Source organism: Salminus brasiliensis, chromosome 10 (assembly GCF_030463535.1).
Source record: "Salminus brasiliensis chromosome 10, fSalBra1.hap2, whole genome shotgun sequence".
Classification (NCBI taxonomy): domain Eukaryota; kingdom Metazoa; phylum Chordata; class Actinopteri; order Characiformes; family Bryconidae; genus Salminus; species Salminus brasiliensis.
Genome location: NC_132887.1, coordinates 17,694,134 through 17,719,895, shown reverse-complemented (window position 1 = coordinate 17,719,895; position 25,762 = coordinate 17,694,134). Strand labels below are relative to the sequence as shown.

Here is a 25,762-nt window from a genome sequence, read left to right as displayed (position 1 = left end):
ATCATCATCATCATGATTATCATCTTTGTTAGTTGACGTGATGTCAGTTTTTGGTCCCCTCTCATTGGCGGCTCCTCTGCTCGGTCATCTCTGGTGACGTAGGCAGCCTGCCTCTCTTTCGAGCTTCTAGATTTTTCCTCCTTATCTGACTCGTTGCACCAATCGGGACGTTTTTCTGTGTCCGGCAACCAATTATAGCACACGGGGGGCGGTGTTTGAGGCTATTCCAGTCTCCAGCCAACTGCGCTGGTTTGCCCACACTGCCGGTTGACAATATCAGTGGAGGCTGCAAGAATGCAGTAGAACCGTCCTCTGCTAGGATTAGTGTGAAAGAGTTGGCTATAAAAAGCCTGGCTTACATAATAGCTAGTGGCTCTTAGCTCGGTTGTAAGCGCACTGTCGAAATAACGGTAGTCACACATCTTAGATTAGGGGTGGTGGGTTGCTCGCCACCAGCTACAACGGTGAAAAAAAAGAGAAAGGAATAAAGCATCTGGAAGTGACAAAGGGGAAAATAAACTAATTTGCTCGCTCGAATATGTCTGTGGTAGGTTTTGATGTGGGGTTTCAGAACTGTTACATCGCTGTTGCCAGGAGCGGCGGCATTGAAACCATTGCTAATGAGTACAGTGACAGATGCACTCCGTAAGTACAGCCTAGCATTGCCATCCCTGGAAGACGATGCTGTGTTTTGTTACGCAATGTTTGCTGTTGCCAAGCTGGCCATGTACCCACATATTTTGCATATTTTGTGTCCTCTAGTCTACTATTTCCTTGAATAGGGCGGACATTAGGCTCTTATTGTTTGACATTGCGTTGCGTTACATGTTGCAGGGCTTTGCTACATGGCTAGCTGACTGTTCCAGTTACCTTTGCATGTTAGAGTAGCTCCAGTGTTTTCCACAGTGTAACCGGGTACAAGTCAGGAAAGTAAGACATTGCTACGCCCAGACAGAAGATCAACCCTTGTTAGCTCGCTGGTTTGCTCTGTCTTACACACTACCCCCCCCCCCCCCCCCCCCTCTTTTTTTATTTACTCGTACTGCGTTCATTCGTGTCCAGATGGACTTAACTGAACACTGTGGGCGTAAAGACAACACTGTAGGTGTTCATTCAGCTCTGGGGATTTTGCGGGGTAGATTAATCCTGGCTTTTTTCTGTTATCTTAACAAAACATAAAAATAGAATCACAAGCTGCTGCTCAGTAGTGGACAATTTTGGCAGTTAATTCAATAAAGAGGGCACATTTAACAGGTCAGATTAGAAAGGTCCCAGTCCTGAATCCATGTGTGACTTCTAGATGGATTCTCTGGGTATTTTGGCCCAGCCGTTTCCACCCAAAAGTGCAGACTAAAATGCCTTGAGGAAACACATGTCATTGCTGTTATGCTGCATGCAGATGGTTGTGCTTGACTATAGGATAAACCTTTGACATTGAATGCAGGACAGAGTGTCCTGCTGTTTCCAGTAGGACTCCAGTTTCCAGCTACTCTTTTTTATGTATATGTAATGTGATGATTTCCATGTAGAGCAGTCAATCTGTTTAAACCATATGATGTTCAGATGAAGCTGTGGTTAGCTGTGGTCATGGCCTTTCCCCCTTGTACTCTGAAGTCTGAATTCTGACTTATTTAAGGTACCGTTTTAAGTGATTGATTGTATCAGTATTTAGGTTGTTTCTGACCAACACATTCACAGTGAGTGTATAGACATGTTACTGTTCGTCTCAGAAAGGTTTCAGGGTTTAAAAGTGACTAAATTGTCACAATTCTGCCACTCCACCATGACAGATATAGGCATTAATAGTGGGTTACTAGTACAGTAATCCAAAATCTGAATCTAAATATGTTGCTTGACCAAAGGTTGTGAAAGAAAGACTAAGGGCGCTGTCCGAGGTCCTGTTCAGCAACCTCCCCTCCCTCAAGGAGAGTTGTCATCGCTAGAGCAACAGAAGGAGGATACAGTGTCTTTTATGTACATGAATATAGCGGGTGCTATATCAATAATAAATTAATGAGCAGCTTATTTTGTTCCACAGGGCATGTGTTTCTCTGGCATCTAAAAACCGAACCATTGGAAATGCTGCTAAGAGTCAGGTAAAGATACCTTTTTTGGGAAGGCAACACCTCAAAACCAGGACATCTCAAATGACCACTTGAAAACCAGTGCGGTTATTTGCTTTGTTAAATGGTTTGTCTGTATGATCCTCAACAGAACTCATTTCTCCCTATAGATTATAACGAATTTTAAAAACTCAGTACATGGCTTTAAGAAGTTCCATGGTCGAGCATTTGAGGACCCCTTTGTTCAGGGGGAGAAAGCCAAGTTGCCTTACAGCCTTCACAAGTTGGCCAATGGAAGCACTGGAATAAAGGTGAGGTCCCCTCCTCTATTCTACAGTTCAGTGTTGTGGAGTTTGGAAATACAGAACTCAAAGGACATGGTGTGAAATGTGTAGAGGTTAAAAAAACAAATCATTTTGATAGGTTCGTTACCTGGATGAGGACAAGGTGTTCACTATTGAGCAGGTGACAGCCATGTTGCTCACCAAACTGAAAGAGACTTCTGAGAGTGCTCTGAAGAAGCCTGTGGTGGACTGTGTGATTTCTGTAAGTGGTCCAGTAAGCGCATTTTCCCATAATGAAAAATGTGCTGCATTGGATATAACTTTATTCAAATACATAATTAATTTCCACATTAATAAGTGTGTCATAATTTTGTTGAAACCATGATAACTTATTTGAGTTATGTTAAAATAGTAATCATGTTTTCAGTAGAGATCTAACAGACACTACACTGTTTTCACAAAGCCCCTTTTCCTTTATAAATTTCCCTTTTCCTATTTTTGTGTAGGTCCCAAGCTTCTTTACTGATGCAGAGCGAAGGTCTCTGATGGACTCCTGTCAGATCGCTGGGCTGAACTGCCTAAGACTGATTAATGATACAACAGCAGGTCTGTAGAGAAAAGCACAACACCATCAAAATAATACATTCCCCATTTCTTCTCAGGAGCTGCAGCCTCAGTCCCAGTGCACCTGATAGCAGCCTTTTTTTAAGGGAAGATGTGTTCTGAATGCTATACGAAATATTCATTAGTGGGGCTGCTGACTGGCCAAAGTCATTTGTAATGTCATGTTTGGGTTTGATGATCAGGTGCTGTCCATGGTTCTTTTGACATCAAATTAGTTGCATTGCAAATGACTGATAATATTGGGAGATTGTTTTATCATTAATTTTGTTCAGCACCAAGGACAGCGGCTTCATCTCTAGATACCGTAGCATTGTCAGCGATACTTACTTACTTACTTACTTACTGAAAGTAACAGCGATTACTTTCTAAAATATTTCTTTCCCCCAAAATCTGTTCTGAGAGATTTCTGTTTCTTGTTGCAGTGGCCTTGGCTTATGGCATCTATAAGCAGGATCTGCCAAACCCAGAGGAAAAGCCTCGTAATGTAGTATTTGTGGACATTGGTCACTCATCTTACCAAGTCTCAATTGCCTCCTTCAACAAGGGGAAACTGAAGGTTAGTGACATATTCAGTCTTATGAGCAAAATCTGTTTGATTGTTCAAATGGACTCTTTTTGTAATCATGTGCATATGCTCTAAATATTCTTTGGTTAAGAAAATGGTTCTATAGGACCATTGCAACTTAATATCTGTATAGCACCAAAAGTCAAAGAACCCTTTTCCAGTAGTGTACAGAACCTCTTGTGCATGTAACCATCTGTACAAACCATCATGAACTCTTTCTCTTTCCACAGGTGTTGGCAACAGCATTTGACCCATACTTGGGTGGGCGTAATTTTGACGAAGTGTTGGTAGAGTACTTCTGTGAAGAGTTTAAGGGCCGATATAAGTTAAATGTTAAGGAGAACCCTCGGGCCCTGCTGAGGCTCTACCAAGAGTGTGAGAAGCTGAAGAAGCTCATGAGTGCAAACTCTTCAGACCTGCCACTCAACATTGAGTGCTTCATGAACGACATTGATGTTACAGGGAAGATGAATAGGTAAGATTATAGAGGATGGACATAGAATGAATTCAGCATCGTTCAAGGTTCTTGACAGCAAGATAGAGTGCTGTGCTTTGCTAACCTCTGCACCATGTTACATATGCAACCACCTGCACAAAAAGAAATACTAGTGAAATCTATATAAGATGTTTTAGTTGAAATATGATAGTTTAGTGATGGGCAGTATGGCAAATAAACGTTTTTAACTTGCAACAATAAGTTGGAACACACACAATTGTGCATTTAACACTTAAAAAAATAGAAATACTGTATTTGTTCAGTGGTTTACATACCGCAGTCCCTACATCCAATTTCACAAAAACTCATTTATCTTTTTGGCTTAAATTCATTATCTTCTGACTACTGAGCAAATAATTTCTTTTTAATGCAGTTTTCTTCAGTGTTCTGGAATTATTGCCAAACCTATGATCATTTAGGTTCAGAAAAGCATATTTTGGCATCATTTACTGTACCAAAATCTGATCATGTCACCCACCCCTATGGCAACTTTAGTTACAGAAATGTATTTTTATACTCAGATACTAGAGCCATTCTCATTTTACAGGAGTCACTTTGAGGAGATGTGTGCCCACCTTCTGATGAGAGTGGAGGCACCACTGAAAGCAGTTATGGAACAGTCAAGTAAGTCAGATCTATCAACCCTAACATGACTTTGGCAGTCTCCACTTTAAACTGGTTTAAATCTGCCCCTTGAGTAAAATGGATCAGTGGTATTGGAGCTCTCTTTATTACTATAAAAAGAAGCACCATGCTACCTTTATTGGTGGATGTACTGTGGTATTTTTAGAGCAAGTGCGCAAGCATATATTACTGATCGGTTTAATGCGGGGAAATGATAGAAGGTGACTGAAGTGTGAAGTGTATTTGTTTCTTGCTATAGTAGATGAGACACAAATGAAATTTAAAAATCTATACATTTTATTGCATTTTGTTTGTTAGTTTAAGTTTTTGATGTATCAAATAAATGCCAGCACCGGCACTGAGACGTCCCATTATTAACCAAGAAGAGTCGATGACTGAGCAGAAATAGATGTGTACTGTAATGCTCCTAAAATGTTAAAATGAATGGATCTGTTCAGTCAGTGTCACAGTAAATGCTTATCATGAGTAACTGGTTTCCTTTTTGTGGCAGAGCTGAGCAGGGATGAGATCTATGCTGTTGAAGCTGTTGGTGGGGCTACCAGGATTCCAGCCATTAAAGAGAGAATTTCCAAGTTTTTTGGTAAAGACATCAGTACCACACTGAATGCAGATGAGGCAGTGGCACGCGGATGTGCTCTACAGGTAACGCGTTCAGGCAGCTGTCATGACCACTAAGAATATGGCACAAAGAAATCTCCTGATGTTAATCTTGACCAATACACTATACAGACAAAGGTATTGGGACTCATGCTCTTTCATTGTTTCATTGAGGTTAAGGCTATTAAACATTTATCAAACGTTCATCTTGGCTTTATTGGAGTAACTGTCAGTACTGTCCAGGGAAGGCTCTCTACCACATTTTGGGGCATTGGTGTAAGGATTTGATTGCATTCAGTCCTGCACCTCCCCGAAATGGAGATTCTGATTGGTTTTGCCTCTGAGTTTGACTCTCTGTTGTCCTGCACCTCCCCGAAATGGAGATTCTGATTGGTTTTGCCTCTGAGTTTGACTCTCTGTTGTCCTGCACCTCCCCGAAATGGAGATTCTGATTGGTTTTGCCTCTGAGTTTGACTCTCTGTTGTCCTGCACCTCCCCGAAATGGGGATTCTGATTGGTTCTGCCTCTGAGTTTGACTCTATTGTCCTGCACCTCCCCGAAATGGAGATTCTGATTGGTTCTGCCTCTGAGTTTGACTCTCTGTTGTCCTGTACCTCCCCGAAATGGAGATTCTGATTGGTTCTGCCTCTGAGTTTGACTCTCTGTTGTCCTGCACCTCCCCGAAATGGAGATTCTGATTGGTTCTGCCTCTGAGTTTGACTCTGTTGTCCTGCACCTCCCCGAAATGGGGATTCTGATTGGTTCTGCCTCTGAGTTTGACTCTCTGTTGTCTCACCCTGATCTGAAATGGAGATTATGACTGGTTCCGTTTCTGAGTTTGACTCTCTGTTGCCCCATTTCTTTATAAATTGGAGATTCTGATTGGCCCTGGCTCTACATTTCACTCAATTTCGACTTCCCCAGCTGAAATTGAGATTTTTATTGGTTCTGTCTGCGAATTTGACTCTATGTTGTCAGACCCCCATTTGAAATTGAGATTCCAATTGGCTCTGCTTTTAAGTTTGCCTCTCTGTATGTTCGTGCCTATAGGCCAGTGTCAGTGCAGTTTAGAGACAGTGGATTTCTTTTAATAAGTGGCTGAACTCAATTAAAAAGTTGATGTTGAGAACATAGATTCTAAATTTATTTGGTGGACCAGATTAGAACTTTTATCAGGCCGTCTCCGACCCGCAGGCCTTATGTTTGCCACCCCTAGTCTAGAACTATTCATGGATTTCAACCGCTAAAGTGTCTTTAGTGACGTTTGTAATTTGTTTAAATGTATGTGTATTTACATGTGTGTATTCATGTGCATTGTGTGTGTGTGTGTGTCTGTTTAGTGTGCCATCTTGTCCCCAGCTTTCAAGGTCCGTGAGTTCTCTATCACTGATGTGGTCCCTTTTCCAATCACTCTTCGCTGGAAGTCTCCCACAGACGAGGGTGTTGGGTAAGAGCTGTAGGAATAGTCTTTTAGATAGTTTCTGAATTTAATTTGTCTTGTACATTCTTGTTGTAGAATGAGATTCAACCTAACCTCAGTTCATATTTTGTATTTTAACTAAAGCTTAACCTGTTACGTTACGTACACATGTTTCAGTTTTGCTCAACTGTTGTCTCTCTGATGTCTCTGTTCTTTTTCATAGTGAATGTGAGGTGTACAGCAAGAACCATGCAGCACCTTTCTCCAAAGTCATCACTTTTCACAAGAAAGACCCGTTTGATCTGGAAGCTTTTTACAGCTCTCCGCCAGATTTGCCATACCCAGATAGTAGAATAGGTGAGATACTGCTTTATTGATTCTGTAGACACCCTCCATATGCAGTGGCTATTCAGTAGTGCACCAGACTTGCAGACCTGTGCCTGTCTCGTCATAAAATATAAAAGTTGTACCCATTTTTATGCTCCTTTTTTATGCTTAATAGCAGGACAAACCTTTGTGTAGCATTTGGTTGTATTTGCCTACTAGGTAGACAATCCCACTGATAATACAGTGTCTGCTGTATCTCCATCCTTGTTTCATTGACTAGGAAAGCTCCACTGAAACAGGTGCACTTAAAATAGCTAGCCTCGGAGGAGTGTAGCACCAGTGTCAGAGTTTACCCACCTGTCTGGTAATTAGAGAGTCCTATGAAGCGCTGACTCCCAAAAGAGTTATCATATCTGCTCTGTTTGCACTGTATTTATTCTCTCTGTATGAGTCTCCCTTTATATCTATGTGGAGGTGAGCATCTTCTTTCCCATCTGTTCATGTTTCCTGCTTTGTAAGTGATCATCAGAATTAAGGCTGTCAACTCAACCGAAGATTCTTTAGTTTGCTTAATGATAATGGATATATTTTTACATTCATAGCAGTTAATGATGATGCTCTGGATCTGGACTGACTCACTTTTGAATAATGTCACACAGGTAGACAAATGTAGAGTTAGGAGTTTTGTCTATGGACTCTTATGGGTGTAGTGTGTTGTGCCAGGGAATCAAACCCTAGTCTGCCCCAGAGGGGTTTTATTACCTGCTGCATTACACTACAGTTCTGCTGGTAACACTTACAGTAAAAAGCAGCCAGATAGACCCATTTATATACATTTCTTGCCATGTAGGGTTCATATTCTAGCATATTTTATATATTATATATTTCATATATTTCATATTTTTTTCCAATATATGGTTTGCTACTGTCAATTTTTCTTTCTTTTCTTTTTTTCTTTTTTTAAATTAAATCTTTTAGTACTCTCCCCATATCACATGTAATGCAGGAGGGTGAGGACTGACACATGCCTCTTCTCACACATGTGATCCCGCCACCATCTCTTTCCGAACTGTCGCTGATGCAATATCACCAACGTGCACTGGGTACTCAGCTCTGATGCATTGGCTAGCAGACGCCCGTGCCAAGCAGCATCACATTAAAGTGTTATGGGGAGAGAGAGTGAGAGCCATCTATTTAACCAGAGAGAGCAAGGTCAATTGTGCTGTCTCAGGCTCTGGCTTCTGATGCCAGGCAGCGTGACCCGGGATTCAAACCAGCAATTTTCGCGTCATAGTGGCAGTGCCTTAGTCCACTGGACCACTCAGAGCTGTCACTGTCAATTTTATTGTTTGGCTTTTTTTAACTGAATGCTCTGCTATTTGTTACTTAGTAATATATCCAGAAGTGGCCGCCCTAATCTAATGCAACTTGTAATATAATACAAAAAACGTACTCATTTAAATTCCTTCTGTCCATACAGGCCGCTTCACTGTCCAGAATGTTATGCCTCAGCCTGATGGAGATAGTTCAAAGGTCAAGGTGAAAGTGCGTGTGAATGTGCATGGCATCTTCAACGTATCCAGTGCCTCTCTGATCGAGAAGCAGAAGGGTGAATCTGAGGATGTGCAGATGGAGACGGAGCCCACTGTTCAGAATGACAACAGGCCAGAGGACCAGGTTTGAAAATTCTGTAATACCTCAATCCCTCCTCTTATCTATAGATGAAATGGTAAATGTAATCAGTGGATGAAATTCTGAATATGAATAGGCTGTGTTAACATGATGTGCATAAGGATCATGTGGGAGACTAGGGTTCGATTCCTGGTCATTGGGCAAGATTCCTAACACCACATTGGCACACCTCTGTAAAATAAGTGACCTTTTAAGTCACTTTGGGTAAGAGCACCAAGTAAATGTCATAAATGTAAATGTAAAACAGCAAAGGTATCCATAACCAATATACACTATAAGGACAAAAGTATTGGGACACCTACTCATTCATTGTTTCTTCCGAAATCAAGGGTTTTTACCAAACCTCATCCCCAACTTTTGGCTGGAGCACCATCATTCCAGAGAACATAGTTCCACTGCTCCACCACTCTGGATGGCTTTAAAAACCTCTAGCTCACGCTTGGCATTTGGTATTGTGCCAATAGGTTCATGTTTATCTGCTACATAAAGTCCTATTTTATTGACAACACTTCTCTACCGGGACTAGCCAAGCTGTTTGTGTGCATTTGCACATATGTGTCAGCAGTGGGTGCTACATAATTTGCTGAATGGACATAGTGTATTATATGCATGTCATACATGCTTTTTTTCAGTGTTGTGCGTATAGGAGTCATCCGTTTACGAGGAAAAGTGATTGCATGTGGTAGTTGCATTTAGTGAAAAGAGCCAATTCAGAATGTGAACTGAATACTTGACATAACCAGTCTCAGACTCTACTAATGCTGAAGTGTTTTCTTTGTGTAGACTAAAATGCAGGTTGACCAGGAAGGCCAAGGTGAGCATCCCAATGAAGAGGGGAAAGCACCAAGTTCCAATAATAAGGTACAACCTACACATGGAAATATGTGTCTTGTTGACCTGTTGTGGATTTTGGTTTTATTTGGCATGCTGGCCGTGTGCTCTCTGTATGCTTTAGTTATACCCTGAATTTTTTTTTTAAAGGATGGTGGCTCCTCTGAAAAGCAAGAGCAAGGGGCAGGCAGCAGTAAACCCAAGACAAAGGTGAAGAGTGTTGATCTACCAATCCTGACCAGCACTGTCAGGCAGCTGGAAAGAGAGCTACTGAACAGCTTGGTGGAAGAAGAGGTGAAGTTAATTCAATTCTGCAGGTTGATTTACTTTGGCCAAAGCCTTAACTATTAGAGGCTTTAAATCTATTAAAGCCCTTCACATGCTATGTGTTTCTGAGCCTAAGCTCAAGGGAATCTCTTAGCCCAGGTTCCGGTCCTGGAAGGCCAGTGTCTAACACACTTTGCCACTTTCCTTTCTCAGACACATCAACTTGGCAATTAACTGATGAGTTTGAACTGAATGCTTTGCATAACCAGTTTCAGGGCATTTTCACACCTCCAACTTTTAGTCCAGTTAAATTGGATCCTGGTTTGTTTTCATCCTTGGTGCGATTTGTTTGGGCAGGTGTAAATACAGTAAATGCATTCGGATACAGACCAAAACTGCTGCACCGAGACCCTTGAGGAGAAGTGGTCTCGGTCCGGTCCCAAGTGAACTCTGGTGTACTCTGCAAATTTGAGCTAAATGACTCTCATAGGCAGGTGCTAACCAGGCATATTGACCAGATAATTACTACAGCTATGAATCAATGCCACCTCTGCCGTTGCTCTATGTTAAATAGCACAGAATATCCACTAGTCCGCGACACAGGACTTTCTTCCTGTATTTACTTTCTTGCTCCTGCCCCAGACAGGTCTGACCAATAAGAGGAGAGAATGTTCTCATGTGGTTTGCTGTGTTGCATTTTGGTGCACTTGAATTTTTCCCTATGTGAAAACCAAACCAAGGGAAATATGTTTAAGTTTACTTCAACTGATTTGGACCAGAGCAAACTAACTATGGGTGTGTCAATGCCCTTAGACTCAGTCATTCAAGTTCCTGAACCTGCTTAGGTGTGTGTAAGCAGATAAATCACCAGACTGTGCTGGATACTCACTTTCCCCTGAACTGGAATTGAACAACCCTGATGTAGCATTTGAACAATGGGCATCTGTTAAGTGCAGTGAATGTACAATATAGCATATTTTAGCCAATGTAAATGTAAAACTGTGTGCTACACCTGTTACGTGAATGCAATTATGTTCTTATGTAGCATAACATTTACACACAAGATTCTCATTGCTCTGAATTTGGCCTATACTCTATATCCATGTCTGAGCTCAGTTCAAACCTCAGGGAATGAATATCAGTAGATGGTTACGTCAGTGGGAGGCAGCCCACTTTGTGCTTTGGGCTTATCTTTTTTTTTCGTCTCTTCCTACCTAAGGCTGGAGATGAGTCTCTCAATTTGAGCCTATAAGATTATTTTGGATGTAGGCTGACTCAGGTTTTAGCCTGACATAAACTGACAGACAGTACGAGGAGGCTTTGTATTTTCCTTGAATATGATGAGATGTTAACAAGTTGACAGTTTCCATTCTCTCTTTAAATATAACTGAAATTGTTGCCCTGCAGCTTTTTTTTTCACCAGTGTGGAGGTCATCTGTGTTCTCTATATTATAGTTGTATACAATACTATATGTTTTTTACTGCAATTCACGCTTTCCCTTTCAGAGGAAAATGATAGAACAGGACAAGTTGGAGAAGGAGAGGAATGATGCGAAGAACGCTGTGGAGGAGTATGTGTATGACCTGCGAGACAAGCTGTGTGGAATCTATGAGAAATACATCACTGAAGATGTGAGAATATCACCTCTGTGATCATTTATAGCTGTTTTTCTCATTTTCCCTTTTGCATGGATAGTGTTGCTGTTACACAAAATCCTTGTTTCTTCCAAATGGTAACTTTAGCTTTCAAAGGAAGTCAGTGTGAAGATTTTTTTTCATTAAGTCATTTTGGAGCATTTCTGTTGGTCCATTCACCATCAACTTTGACACAATGCCACATTTAAAACATGTCAAAAAGTGAAAAATATCAGCAATGCAGATATAGTTTTTTAGTGCAACAGTGGCAGTATCATATGCTGTACGTAAATGTAACAGTAATTTATTCAGATAAAGCTAAACTTTCTATCATTCTCATTTATTGTGTATGTGTGTGTTTGTTGCCTTTTTCAGGAGAGCAACAGACTCTCTCTGATGCTTGAGGACACGGAGAACTGGTTGTATGAGGAGGGAGAAGACCAAGAAAAACAGATCTATATAGATAAACTGTCTGACCTTAAAGTAGGTACCCATATGACAGTCCTACAAGTAAAGGTTCTGAAATTTGTTCTTGGTTGGATCATACAGTTCTAGGAAAAATATTTAAACAGTATAGACCAGTTACCTTATATAAATGTTTTTTCATTATTAAACATATCAAACCTAACATCTCACACACAAAAATGTAGGTTCCTAAGTTGTTCCTGGTTAGCACATGTTTTACAGTTCCAGGTAAAACATTTAATGTAACAGAATGTTTACATTAACATTTACCATTCTTTAAACATTAAAGAACCTCTTTTTAGTAAAAAAATAACCTGCACTTATTGGCAGGATAAATTATTTTAATGTGTAACAGAACTACATTTCTGTTTGTCTCCCTTGTTTTGGCATATATGTGAATGGTTTGGCTTTACTTCATTTTTGCAGACATATGGGGAGCCCATTCAGGAGCGGTACAGAGAGCATGAAGACAGGCCACGGGCTTTTGAGGAACTGGGCAGGAAAATTCAACTCTTCCTGAAAGTTGTGGAGGCATATAAGCAGAAGGTAAAAGGCATGCTTAGATTCTGTAAAGATCACATTATAACAACTGTATTACTGAATTAAGTGACACCATAATGCTTTTGGTTTTACAGTACTGACACTAGTCCAGGCTTTAAAATGAGCTTGTTTTCATTCAAGTGATTCATCTATAAGAAGCATTTATAAGTAGGCTATCATGCCAAACAACTTCATCTACTTCACAAGAAGAAATACACAGCTAACACCACCACATCACACAGTGTGAATGTGTGCTATTTTAGGCTAGATTAAAATGTTCTTTAAGGAGCAGAGCCGTCTTTTTTCCCCTCTCATATCCAATCCAGCATTTTCTGCTGATATTGACCTGTTTTTGATACCCACGAAACTGATATGCCATCTCCAACCATGTCTGTAATAGAGATGTGTGAATATGAAGAACCTTTAAATTGATAAATCACCTTTACATTAAGAGAAGGTTCTTATAGGTTTATGTAACCAATAGTGGTTTCTCAGTGGCATCGCTCAAAGACCCTTTCTGAAGCACCCTAATTTTTAAGAGTGTACAGCGAATGTCCAGCAGCCTGAATTCATTCAGCATATGTCATAATATGTTTGGACCCCTTTGCTTTAGAACAATGGTATTTACTTTGTGTTCTTTTGGGCCAGTGCAGTTTGGTGCATTCCTTGCTCACACCTATTCAACCTGGCATTTACCATATAAGTTAAACAAAGTGTGTTTGAGCAGGGAATGATCCAAATGGGCTGGACTATGTCTTCCAGAAAGGGTGTAAATACCTCCTCTCTGTAAAGTACATGGCGTACTGTGTTTTGCAAAATGGCTGTTATGCTGTGCGTCCTGTGGGAGATGTTTACCACCGCTCTTTCAAACTTTTTATTGTTTTTTTTTCTGAAGATCATTGCACAGCTGAGACGGGCCTAATTACTTTCACAATGTTCATTCTTTTCATCATCCATGGGCAGCTCTGTGGAATCTGTTAGATTATTGCATCTCCTGGCACCATGAACATGCATTGTTGGAGTTATTTTATAGTGTAGTAAGAGCTGATCTCTTTGTTAGTGTCTTACTCATGAGCACCCCTCGTGAGTTTTCCTTTAATATTTCATGAGAATTGGTTTAAGATTTCAATGTTTTGTGTTGATTGCAGCAATAACCTGAGAGGCAGTTCCAGAAGCACAAAAAAGTTTAAGGAGCAAAGATGTTGCTCTGAGCTCAAAGTGTGACTTAAAATCCTTTTTTTCTGCATCAGCTTGAAAACTTTCCAGTGATGTATTTTGTGAAGCTGCTTGTGTAAAACAGTGAAAGTGTAAAAGTGGTCACGTTTAACTCTGGAATGCATTTTGACCTTTAGGATGAGAACTACCAGCATTTGAGCGCTGAGGAGCTCAGCACTGTGGAGAAGAGTGTAAATGAGGCAATGAGCTGGATGAACACCAAGATGAACGCTCAGAGCAAACTCTCCATTGCGCAGGATCCCGTTGTGAAAACAGCAGACATCATTCAGAAGATTCAGGTGAGTTAAACTGTACAAGAATTCATGGCACAAAAAAGCATGTGGATGAATGTTATAGTAATCAGAGTACCAATAGAATATGCTATAAGACTGTCAATTCCTCATAATTATTCATTAAATTTTAAGTTGTTTTTCAGACATCAGTGTTTATGTGTATTTAGATTGTCAGTTGAGTCCATGTTTTACTGTTTGGCCTTTTTCCTTAACAGTCTAAGTCATTTTTGTGATGTTTGCCTATCTTCTTATAATATAGATATTTTCTTTGCATATAAAATAATATCCACCCATTTTATATTCTCAAATCTCAGCTCTGTCTACGATGAGGCTGTATGTTACTTACAGCACAGTGTAAAGAGATACTCTGACCCTAAACCTGAAAGATTAAAGTCAGATTTTAGAAATTCTTAATATTTCCTGTGAAATCCCTTTATTCATGTGGATGAATTGTTTGGGGCTTGAAATGGGTTTACCAGAGTCTTAGGGTCACAAATGTAGCAGAATGTTTATAGGTGCCCATTAGTCAGTTTCACACAAGACCATAGACTGAATGCACTAGTTACATATGAGAGGTGGTGACAAACACACAAATCCACCAGTTAGCCACATTGAGAGGTAGAGATGAGCCTCTCAACCCATCTTCATAGCCTCCTAACTCTGTATGTGAGACACGTACGATCAATGAGATGCAATCGAAATGGTGGGCTCTGCAGATTCGGGAAACATGCTGTATTATAAACATCAAACTTGACATGCTGGTGTATTTATAGACCTCAGTTAGTTTCATAATCATTGCTCAATTAATAGTGAAATTGACAGTATGATTAACTTTAGTCTTGCGCTTTGTTGCTGTTAGTGATATCTCCATGTACTTGGATTAATTTTGCAGGAACTAGATGAGATTTGCAATCCTGTGGTGAACCGACCCAAACCCAAAACTGAAGAGCCAGCAGAGGACAACGACTCACACAATGGCCCTGCAACAGGACAGGGGGCAGATGGCAAGAGCAGCCAGCAGACAAAAAACCCTGGAGAAATGGAGGTGGACTGAACACCTCTCCAGCCTTCCTGTCATTCTCACTGACACCACCATCCAACCCTCTCAACTGACTCTGAGCCTGTTAACCAGTACCATTCTCTGTTTCCACAACTCTGTTGGCTGAATTCACACGTCTCTTTGTTTAAGTCTGCTCTCCTCTTCGGTTTTCTGTTGTGCTTGAACGGTTTGAAGTCAGGCTATCCTCTGAACGTTACAGCTGTGTGTAAAAGTAGGCAGATGTTAGACATCCACGACAGCATCATATAAATTAGTTGTAGCTTAAGAGTTGAAAGAATGCTGCCACTTTCAACAAACCGTACTATTCCTAAGATAATGTGATAACTGCATTCTGAGCAATCCAAAGCGCTGGTTCTCTTAAGGTGACTTGCATTGCACTTTAGCTTGTTTTGAGAACATGAAGAAATTTCTGCTTGATCAATCGTTACGGTTGAAGCAACATGAGCAAATATGTATGCAATGATACATATAAATATAAATACAGTATATATTTGTATTTAATACACAACTTTCAAAAGGATGTGTGTTGACTAGGACATGTAAATATTATTTTAGTAATTTGAATTTATCAGTAAATAGATGTGTATATAAGGGTAGTCCTAGTCCTAGTGTTGATATGGCAATGCTTCTAGCTCCAAGTTGGCATTTAAAAATAGAATATAATAAGCTGTTTAAGCCCTTTTACCTTTCATGCATTTCTTCATACCAGGTGCTGAGATTTGGAGGTGGAATCTAATAAAAATGTAGTCATGATCAAGACGTGTTGTTTTTTATTTGTGTGACTCACGACAGCTGACTACGGGGACCATATGTCCTCTTTTTTCCCAGACATGTCATCCTTTTCTTAATTTCAAAAAAATAAAAAAAGGTGTCTGGCTAGGAACATCTGGGATGTTTGAAAAAATATCTGATTTGCTGTGCGGTGGTTGGTGTGGTGCAACAGATAACACCACTACCTGCCACGGCCCTACCACATCATGTGGGAGGCTGGGGTTCGATTCCCGGTCTGGGTAACTATGCTGTGCTACACCAATAAGAGTCCTTGACTATTGTCCTTGACAATAAGACTCCTAACACTACATTGGCCCACCTCTGTAATACGAGTAACCTTGTAAGTTGCTCTGGATAAAGGCGTCAGCTAAATGCCTTAAATGTAAATGTAAATTTGCTTCTACATTATGTGTATGGATCGCATACAGCTTTAGACTCACACCTTTTAACCCAACTCAGTCTATATGTCCATGCTTCAACATTGGTCAAACTTCCCTGCTTCCCAGACAGAGAGAGCAGGAGAATGTTTAACAAGAACAGCACATGGCACTTAACCTCTACCTAAAAATGCCAAAATGTGAATATAAAACACAAATCAGTGCTTTATTAAGGAAAAATGTGGACCAAGTGGAGTTTCAAATTTCCAAATCAAACACAATCTCAATGTTTAAATCAACACATACACAGAGTTACAGCCTGTTGACAAAAAATTAAAAAAAACAACAACAAAAAAAAAACAGGAGGACTGAACAGTGTGTATTAACATAGTGAATTTTTGGACTTTATTTCATTCACATACAAGTACTTTTATTGTCATGAAAATAAAGATTATTTGGCTTATTAAGGTTATTTATTAGTTTTGGTAAATTAATAAATGTTTATGTATTACCGTTCGTTAACTTAACCGCATGTTTTTAAAAGTATTTAACTCCCTTACGCATACGCACTGTCGCGTGTCCTTCAACGTAGGACTATTTATTTTATTTTATTAATAAAAACACTAAAAGTAAGGACTTTTATTATGCTTTGAGCGCAGGAGTCGTTCCGTGTTGCGCTCGTCCGAACTCTTATTGGTAGCTGACATCATGACGTCGGTTCGCGTCATCACGAATCTAACGGGCGGACTTTTCAAAATGGAGGAAAAGCAAATATTTTGGAGGGGAACAAAAGTACAACGTTTAAATGTATTTTCTAACTTTACGATCTACGAAGAGTCGCGATCTGTGGAATAAAGAGGGATTTTTAATCACGGTGATGCACTTTTTCGGCTCTGAGGAGGCTATGAAGTGAAGATGAGTGTCTCAATCGGTGATAAAATTGAGGTAAGTGAAGTTGTGGGCCAACTTCAGCGCACCAGCGTTTCCGCCGACCGTCTTAAACGTTCAGAGGCTGCTTATGCGGAGTGTTCTTTTAACGCTTGTTAATTTACGCGATGGTACCAGTCGTTTAGTGATGAGATGAGATTAGAATAACGTTGGGCGTGTGGCTAACTAGCTAGCTAACTAGCTAAAGAACCAACTAGCTCGCTAGCTTGCGTGCTTGCTAGCGCATTGGTGTTGATTGACGTGGCTGTGGGAGCTGAATCGATAACGACCGCCGCGGAAAATAAGGACCGTAAACGAAGAGCGCGTATCTCCGACGCCTGTTTCTGTCTCTGGAGATCGTAGCCTGGCAGTTTGTGTTGTGAGAATTGGGATTTGTGCTGTTGCTAGGAGACAGAAAAGGCGTCCCATTGAAGTGCATCAGCGGGAAGAAACGCGCGTCTGTGGCTTCGCCCCAATGTCACTGTCAGCTGCGGGTAACCAAGGACGCCTCAGCGCTGCAGACAGACACACACACACACACACACGCGAACCGACCTGAACAGCGGTCACATCGGAAACAGGTGGACTGCGCGTTAGACTTCAGGAAAGATGTTTGACGTGATTCAGTCTTTAATGCAGAACTTAACAAATAACGGGACTTGTGCAGTAGATGGCAAAATCCTGAGGACGTCTGGGGATCTTAAAATCGAGGTAGTAAAAGTGTCATTATTTAGGACCGAATAGAGAGAACGGATCTGGATGTGCTGCAGTGGGATGCTATAGGTCTTTAAAACTGTATCTACAACTTCTAAAACTGGATTTGTGGGCTTGCATTAATGTTCTTTTGTTTTTCAGGACTTTAAGGTTCTCACCTTACTTGGTAAGGGATCCTTCGCATGTGTTTACAGAGCCAAATCTGTGAACACAGGCTTGGAGGTGGCCATCAAAATGGTAAGACTGTCCCTTCTTGGTTTCTTTTCAGTGTTTTTGTGTGGGAACAGATGGCTGTTCCGCCTTAGAACTGTGGTTCTGTGTGGCATCTGCTCGGAGTAATTATGTGGTCTCTGTCTGCGTGTGTCTCTGCCTGCAGATTGATAAGAAGGCCATGCACAAAGCTGGCATGGTCCAACGTGTCATTAATGAGGTGGAGATTCAGTGTCGCTTAAAACATCCGTCAATACTGGAGGTGAGTTACAGTTCCCCTCAGGGATTTGCTCAGGTAAAGCTGGTGAGCTGTAGTAACCTGATTTTCCTTTTGTAATAATAACAGCAACAATAATAATAATAATATAGGTGTAATTCACCAATAAAATTGTGTAATTATTCAGCTGGGTAAAATGTATTCAAATCGTGTTTGTCTTGTTGAATAAAGGTAAGTGTAGCTACAGAGCTGTCTGACAGGCTCATTAACGCATTTTGGTAACCATCTGTTAATCCCCCACCTTTTTTCTTTGTTTCTCGGTTCAAGCTGTACAATTACTTTGAGGACAGTAATTATGTGTACCTGGTCCTGGAGATGTGCCATAATGGGGAGATGAGCCGCTATCTGAAAGACAGGAAGAAACCTTTCACAGAAGACGAAGGTGCGGAGTCATTTTGTTCTGGAGGTGTGATGGAGTAAAACGGTTTAGTTTTAATGGCTTTCAAAATTTGGGTTTGAGCCAATCTAGGTTGGGGAGAGCAGGGCACAATTTAACCTATTTTGTTTTATAATGATACAAAAATTAAGCAAGATTAATTATTTTTTTTACACTCTGCATCAAATGGAAATGTAAACTTTTTTGCCAGCGCCAACAATTTAGCAAAAAGCCCAGTGTGTGTAAATGGGTTGGGCTGACTGTAACAGACAGAGGAGCTAGTTGCTGCTTAAAGGTCTGGTTAAATGATGCAAACACAGTTGAATATATTAGTACATATATTTGAATATAATACTATGTTGTTTGAACCAGGCAAAATGAAATCCAACCTAAATACATAAAATACCATTATTGTTGATAAAATAAATACAATTAGTGAGAAAAACATTTTTGAGCTATTTGACTGTTTGTCCTTCTGTACTAGATAACTTCTCATTTGTGTTTTTCCTGCCACAGTGAGACTCTTCATGCACCAGATTGTGAAGGGCATGCTCTACCTGCACACCCATGGCATTATGCACAGAGACCTGACCCTGTCTAACCTGCTACTCACCAGCAGCAGGAACATTAAGATAGCAGACTTTGGTCTTGCGACGCAGCTCAAACTGCCCAGCGAGAAGCACTTCACCATGTGCGGCACGCCCAACTACATCTCTCCCGAGGTAGCCACGCGCAGCGCCCACGGCCTGGAGTCTGACGTCTGGTCCCTGGGCTGCATGTTCTACGCCTTCCTGACGGGCAGGCCTCCCTTCGACACAGACACTGTCAAACACACGCTCAGCAAGGTGGTTTTAGGAGATTATCAGATGCCCACTCATGTGTCGGCTGAGGCTCAGGATCTAATTCGGCAGCTATTACAGAAGGACCCTACTCTCAGACCCAGCCTCTCAGCGGTGCTAGACCATCCTTTTATGACTCACAGTGGACCCACTGCAAGCAAAGATTCTGGCGCTAGTGATGGAGGCTCCATAGATAGTGGCATAGCAACAATATCTACAGCTTCCAACGCCACTAACAGCAGCAGCAGCAGCCGTCTCCACCGAAAAGCCCGGCAGGTCATTGGGCAGGCCTTACCAAACCGCATGGTGCCACTCCCCAGCCAATCACAGCATTCTACCAGCTCCAGTTTTAAGGGAGGACAAGACTGGCAACCTCATCCACCAGGCAATATGAGACTTCTTGTGGATGCAGACAGTGAGAGGCCACATTCCCGGTACCTGAGGCGCGCCCACTCCTCTGATCGGTCTGGTGCTGGATTTAGCCACGCTAGACAGGAAGTGGAGCTGGAGCGATGCCACTCAGAGGAGGTGATTCCAGGCTCCAACCGGATTTTCACATCAACTTCCAGCTACCGGGACACTCCTCATGGCTATGCTGAACATGGACGGCTTCCTTCCCCTCCGGTCAAACAACCAGCAAAGTAAGACGCTTTAACATTATTACTAGGGGTGTGAGAACACAGAGATACATCAGTGTATTAGGGTATTATGTTTTGCAGTAATGTATAGATTCTAAAGCAGAGTATACTTTTTATTTTTTTTTTTTTAATGACCACTTACATGGACAGATTGGTGGCAGACGATGGGTTATTTTGTGTTGTTTAAGCCTCAACCGCTAGATAGTCCTACTTCTTCAGATCCCACTCTTCTGATTGCATTATTTTTTTTTTTGCATAGGATGGTGTTTTATACTATGACAGTTTTCCAAAAGTGTATAAATCATATCACTATATCATCATGCTTACATTATTTTAATCATGAATTGTGACTCTTGTATTATTATACATATTGTATTGCCAGATTCTTGCCAGTACATAGCCTTAATTAATTAATTTATAATATAATGTATTATTATTGATAAGGTTAAATGGTAGAAGCATTTAACGTTAGAAATATTATTAATTCCATTTTGCATTATTTTTTTCTGTAATATATTGCATTATTAAAAAAAATACAGGACTTTTCACCAGATTTTACCAGATGTCAATGATCCACCATGGCATGATACTAAAAATGTACTCGATGTATCCAAGATTGGAGTAAAATAAATGTTATTGGGCAGATATCTCATGGATAATAAGAACAGTGGGGATTTCCTTTTTGTATCAAGCAGCAAAAAAAGTTCTAGCATGCTACATCAATATGCTTGATATTTTGACATTGCATATCCTGCGATGTGGCTATTGCATATGCGCACATTGTGATGGCAATGTTGAAACAATATATTGTGCAGCCCTAGTTAGATGCCTCTGTTCAAGCTAAGCGTTTTGAAAGTTAATTGGACAGGTTTTGTTTTTTTCTCAATTTTACTCTATTTCCTATAATGCATGGAGCTACTGTACTGATGATACGCAAAAAAATACAAATGTAATAAGTGTATTGTAATTTAAGTTTTTGTACAATACAATCTTATCATATTGCTCATATTGCTGAATGAATAGTACATTTTATCAACATGCAGTTAGTTGACAGTTTACAGAATATCTCAAACAAAGAAATAGTACATTTTCTAATGATCAATAAAAGCTATTGGCCACTACTTAACTACATGGTTTTGCTACATTGTGTTCTTTGAGGGGCTATGCTGCAGGCATGTACCTTCAGGAGTTTGGATAGTACTGAATATTTCACTTCTAATCAGTTCTTAAAAATCACTTGTCAGTTCTTATTAATCAGTTCTTACTTCTGTCCATCAGCCCCGGATCCTCTTTCTCTACTCCAGCGCATCCCGTTAGACTGCAGATGGCTGAATCCGAGACACAGCCGTGGTTCAGTACTGATGGTATTTTACTCTTGTTTAATGAGAGACTTTGAATCTTTCAAACAAAACATGTAGCAAGACTGTTATTAATATTGTACTATTAGTAGTAGTATTATTAATACTATTCCTCTTGTTTTTTAATTTTTTTTGTAATAAGGGTCTTTCAAAAGACCAGCAGATGTGAGCAACCACAGCAACAGTGGGAGTTTTCATTCTGGGAGGGAGGCAGTGGAGGCTGTACCTTCCTGCAGTGACCGACCAAGTATGAGAGGAACCAGTGGCCTTCCCCCTCACTCATACAGCCATCCCTCCTTGCAGAACAACCCAAGGCCCTGCAGGGGGGGTGGGCTAGTAGGAGGCCAATTGCCTGCGTCTCAGGACTTTCTAGACGTACAGTGTGCTCCCCTGTCCAAGAGCAAAGCTAATGTGGGAAAGGAGAAAAAGAGTCCATTTCCTCCTCTCTGTGCAGCCAGGCTAAAGCCTATCAGACAGAAGACCAAAAATGCTGTTGTGAGTATGGGGAGAGGGTTCTTAAGGGAATACACATCTTACAAATTCTTCATTTTAAAATTAATATGTACCCAAGAGTTTTTAATGAAGCTGTTTTTGAGTGCATAATGGATGATACATTTTCTTTTCAGGTCAGCATCCTGGACACTGGAGAGGTGTGTATGGAGCTCCTGAAAGGCCAGGGAACTCAGGAGAGGGTCAAAGAAGTGCTCAGGATATCCTGTGATGGCTCCATGGTATGAGAAGAATTTGTTTATTATTTTATTTTTTATTTTATTTTATTTTATTATCTGATTACACAACAATGTCAAAATGATAATTCAATTGACTGATTTATTCAGGTCACCGTGTATCAGCCCAATGATGGTAAAGGGTTCCCTGTCCTGGATCATCCACCTTCTCCCCCAGAAGACATTTTTATATGCAGCTATGAGGATTTGCCAGGTAACCTTGCATGAGATGGTGGTGTGGGGTTTGCAGAATGGTTGTTCTGCTGTCATAAACGCAATTATTTATACTCAGTTTTGTTTTCATTTAGAGAAATACTGGAAGAAGTATCAGTATGCCACCAAGTTTGTTCAGCTGGTGAAATCAAAAACTCCTAAAGTGACCTTGTACACAAAGTTTGCCAAGTGCATGTTGATGGAGAATTCACCTAATGCAGACCTGGAAGTGTGCTTCTATGATGGTGCGTATATGAATTTACTTATACATTTATTTATAAATTAAATTGTGTATTTATTTATTTTCTGACTATAGTCTGAGTCTTATTTTGAGCCTGGTCTAATACAGCTTGTTCCACAGCATTGTTGCATTTTAACAAAGCTAACTCCAGAACATACTGCTTGTATACAGGCGCTGTATTCCTTAGTTTTTAATTGTAGTAAGTAATAAAAAGGGCAAAACTTTCTTGATATAATCACTTATCTTGTGAAAAGAGAAGGTATATTTCATTATCCTTATATGATTGTAAAATACAGTATAGTACCCCACTTTAATACAGTTGGGTAAATATTAAAGTGCCCTTTCTTTGCCTCCTTGTTTTAGGTGCAAAAACCCATAAGACTGGTGATCAGGTGCGAGTGGTGGAGAAGGGTGGCAAGTCATACACGATGAAAGGGGACATAGGCCTGAGTGGTGTGAGCCCTGAGTGCAGACTCTACATGGAGCTTGCAGATGAGGTAATGATGGTTTTTAATTCACTGTACATGGATATGTTCATTATTTACTTTTAAATGAACATCCGTCACATGTGGCAGTTGTGGCTGACCTCATTGTTTCCCTTATGCTAGTGTTTTTATTACAGACACGAATTCTGTTTCTACATTTGTTAGGTCAATTCAAGTCATACTAGTTTTTGTTACTTTATGTCCTTTATTACTGCTTTGCTACTAATGGGCACAAAGATGAATGTCCATAATATAATACACAGAGAATCTATTAGAGATGTAGAATATATCTATTAACCATGTGGTGTTTTTTGGGTCAGGGGCACAGAATGTGTCTGTCTTTGGAGGCAGCAATAAGTGCTGAGGAGCAACGCAGTGCTAGAGCTACACCTTTCTTCCCCATCACCATTGGCAGGTGTGATTTGAATTCTTATTTCTGCAGTATTTCAAACTCCTCTCGTCTTATACCACTTAGATTATTTAAAAGATAAACACACTGATGTAATGCTCTCTTTTCATAATGTTTGTTTTCCTTCGGGTGTAGTGGGATTGCTATTCTTGTACTAAAATGTCTCTCCTCTGTTTACTTCACTTTGTTTCTCAGGAGGCCTGCTAACCCTGCCTCCTCGTTCCCTGCGACCCAGCCCTTCTCTGATCAGGGTCCTGCTGTGCCTGCCGAGGTAGCTCAGGTGTGCCTGAGTCCACCCCAGCCACCCCATATCACCCCTTCTGTAAGTGACACAACATTTCCATTTATGGCAGACTAGAGCAATGTACAGTTGAATCTTATTACAGATGTAGTAGGCAAATGTAGTGTATATGGGTCCTGCCCAACTCTTATTGGTCTAGCGTGGTATGCTTATCCAGACAGGGAACTGAGCCCCCGTTAGCCTCATGAAGAACAGTCACAACACCATACCAAACGTCATCAAAGCTGTAATACTCAAGTGAGGTTGACTCACTGTGGTGAAACTGCATGTCGTTTATGTGTCCGCAACAGTCAGCATAATGACGCAAACATTTAAAGGACTTATTAGTACAGTGTGTTTTGTTTGACCTCATATTGTGTAATCCAATTGTATAATTTTAGATCTGCCAGATGGTGCATTGTTCTCTTTTTTTCCCCTTCACTTAACTGTAGATGATTTCCTACAATGGGTCTGATTTCACAACAGCCAGTTTGGCCAAAGGCAGCTCACCCCAGTCAGCCAAAGATGGGTGTAACATCAATACAGGAAAAGTGCTTAAGTCCATCTTTGTACCCAACATTGGCTGGGCCTCTCAGGTAAAATACTCAAATTATTAACACCAATTTGTAATTAATAACACCTTGGAAACACACTATTTATTGTAAACAGTGGGCTACAGTCTTAAAAATAAAGGTGCTGCGAATGGTTCGACTGATGCCATATCTGAGCCACTTTTAGTTCCATAAAGAACCATGTTTGTCATAGAGTGCCCAAAAAGTATATCTTAATGCAAAGGTTTTTTTATGAATTTCATCTCTATTACAAAAAATGGTTCTTCTATGGCATCACTCAAAGAACCTTTTGTGGCACCTTTATTTTTTAGAGTGTAGTGTTGTGATTCTTGTTCCTGTAACATGCCATATGTGCATTTTATTAACATTGCTATGCTAGATCCTTTACAGCAGGGGTTTCAAACTTTACCTGCAAAGGGTCGGTATGTCTGCAGGTTTTCACTTTAAACAACTAGCTACACATCTGGTTCCACTTGTTTAATCAAGCGGTCCGTCTTAAAACAAGTGATCACATGCGCTTCTGCTTGGCTGGAATGAAAACCTGCAGCCACACCGACCCTTTGTGGATAAGGTTTAACACCCCTGATTTACAGCATTCTAGACAACCGTAGTAATTTCACTGCCATGTATTTACATTTTAGCTAACAAGTGGAGAAGTGTGGGTACAGTTTAATGATGGGTCCCAGCTAGTGGTTCAGGCAGGGGTCTCCTGCATCACGTTCACCTCCCCAGAAGGACACATCACCAGGTAACGTTGTTCAATGAAAGTATGAATGAAAGACTGACTCTTTTTATTGCCTTGTCTGTTTCTAACTGCGTCATATTTCTCTTAGGTATAAAGAGAACGAGAAGCTGCCAGAGGTGGTGAAGGAGAAGCTCCATTGCCTTTCCTCCATCCTGAGCCTTTTGGCCAGTCCGGCTGCACGACGCTGAGCAGCAGAAATGACTCAGAGGAACTGGACCACACTGTGATCGTATGACATAGTGAAAAGCACTTCTTTACTTCAGTGTAAAATCTCTTTCTGAAAATGCATTAAGTGTCTGTAAATACATTTTTAAACCGTTGTACAGATAGTTCCAAGATTATGAAAATTATATATTTTTTATGTTGTACAGTATGGACTTTTCTGTATTTGTTGTCTTGTGCATTTGGATTGTGTGGGGAAAACTTTTTTTTTTTTACTCTGCAAAAAAGATATATCCTCTGAGCTTCAATGAAATATCAGATGGACAAAAATGTAAGTAATAAACATCTGTCTGCTGGCTAAACCACTGGTCATCTCACTTTTTTTTTTTTTTATTTACGATCACATGAGAGTGTTAAATAGTGA

General features: G+C 40.5%; 2 protein-coding genes across 2 annotated transcripts; both read left to right on the top strand.

The window, feature by feature from the left end:
* Positions 1-247: 247 nt before the first annotated feature.
* On the top strand, positions 248-15,778 carry hspa4l (heat shock protein 4 like). The gene is made up of 19 exons (XM_072689546.1): positions 248-645; positions 2,039-2,096; positions 2,234-2,374; positions 2,487-2,609; positions 2,854-2,953; positions 3,394-3,527; positions 3,767-4,011; positions 4,580-4,656; positions 5,168-5,319; positions 6,615-6,721; positions 6,918-7,051; positions 8,502-8,698; positions 9,497-9,574; positions 9,695-9,838; positions 11,318-11,443; positions 11,822-11,929; positions 12,338-12,457; positions 13,804-13,965; positions 14,852-15,778. Exons 1-19 carry the CDS (start codon positions 539-541, stop codon positions 15,011-15,013), a joined length of 2,475 nt encoding a protein of 824 aa, XP_072545647.1. The 5' UTR covers positions 248-538; the 3' UTR covers positions 15,014-15,778.
* A 1,154-nt stretch (positions 15,779-16,932) lies between these two features.
* plk4 (polo-like kinase 4 (Drosophila)) lies at positions 16,933-25,589 on the top strand. Its single transcript, XM_072690430.1, has 16 exons — positions 16,933-17,112; positions 17,950-18,045; positions 18,185-18,280; positions 18,563-18,677; positions 19,188-20,151; positions 21,427-21,512; positions 21,649-22,001; positions 22,133-22,237; positions 22,343-22,445; positions 22,540-22,689; positions 23,049-23,182; positions 23,491-23,585; positions 23,775-23,901; positions 24,312-24,455; positions 25,073-25,179; positions 25,265-25,589. Exons 1-16 carry the CDS (start codon positions 17,083-17,085, stop codon positions 25,362-25,364), a joined length of 2,805 nt encoding a protein of 934 aa, XP_072546531.1. The 5' UTR covers positions 16,933-17,082; the 3' UTR covers positions 25,365-25,589.
* Positions 25,590-25,762: the final 173 nt, after the last annotated feature.

Bases quoted from the DNA above. Each gene is read 5' to 3' on its own strand.
- plk4 (XM_072690430.1), top strand. From the start codon at position 17,083: ATGAGTGTCTCAATCGGTGATAAAATTGAG. The intron at 18,046-18,184 runs GTAAGACTGTCC...CTCTGCCTGCAG, and splicing joins TGGAGGTGGCCATCAAAATG to ATTGATAAGAAGGCCATGCA. The intron at 23,586-23,774 runs GTGTGATTTGAA...TTTGTTTCTCAG, and splicing joins TTCCCCATCACCATTGGCAG to GAGGCCTGCTAACCCTGCCT.
- hspa4l (XM_072689546.1), top strand. From the start codon at position 539: ATGTCTGTGGTAGGTTTTGATGTGGGGTTTCAGAACTGTTACATCGCT. The intron at 4,012-4,579 runs GTAAGATTATAG...CTCATTTTACAG, and splicing joins GTTACAGGGAAGATGAATAG to GAGTCACTTTGAGGAGATGT. The intron at 8,699-9,496 runs GTTTGAAAATTC...TTCTTTGTGTAG, and splicing joins ACAACAGGCCAGAGGACCAG to ACTAAAATGCAGGTTGACCA.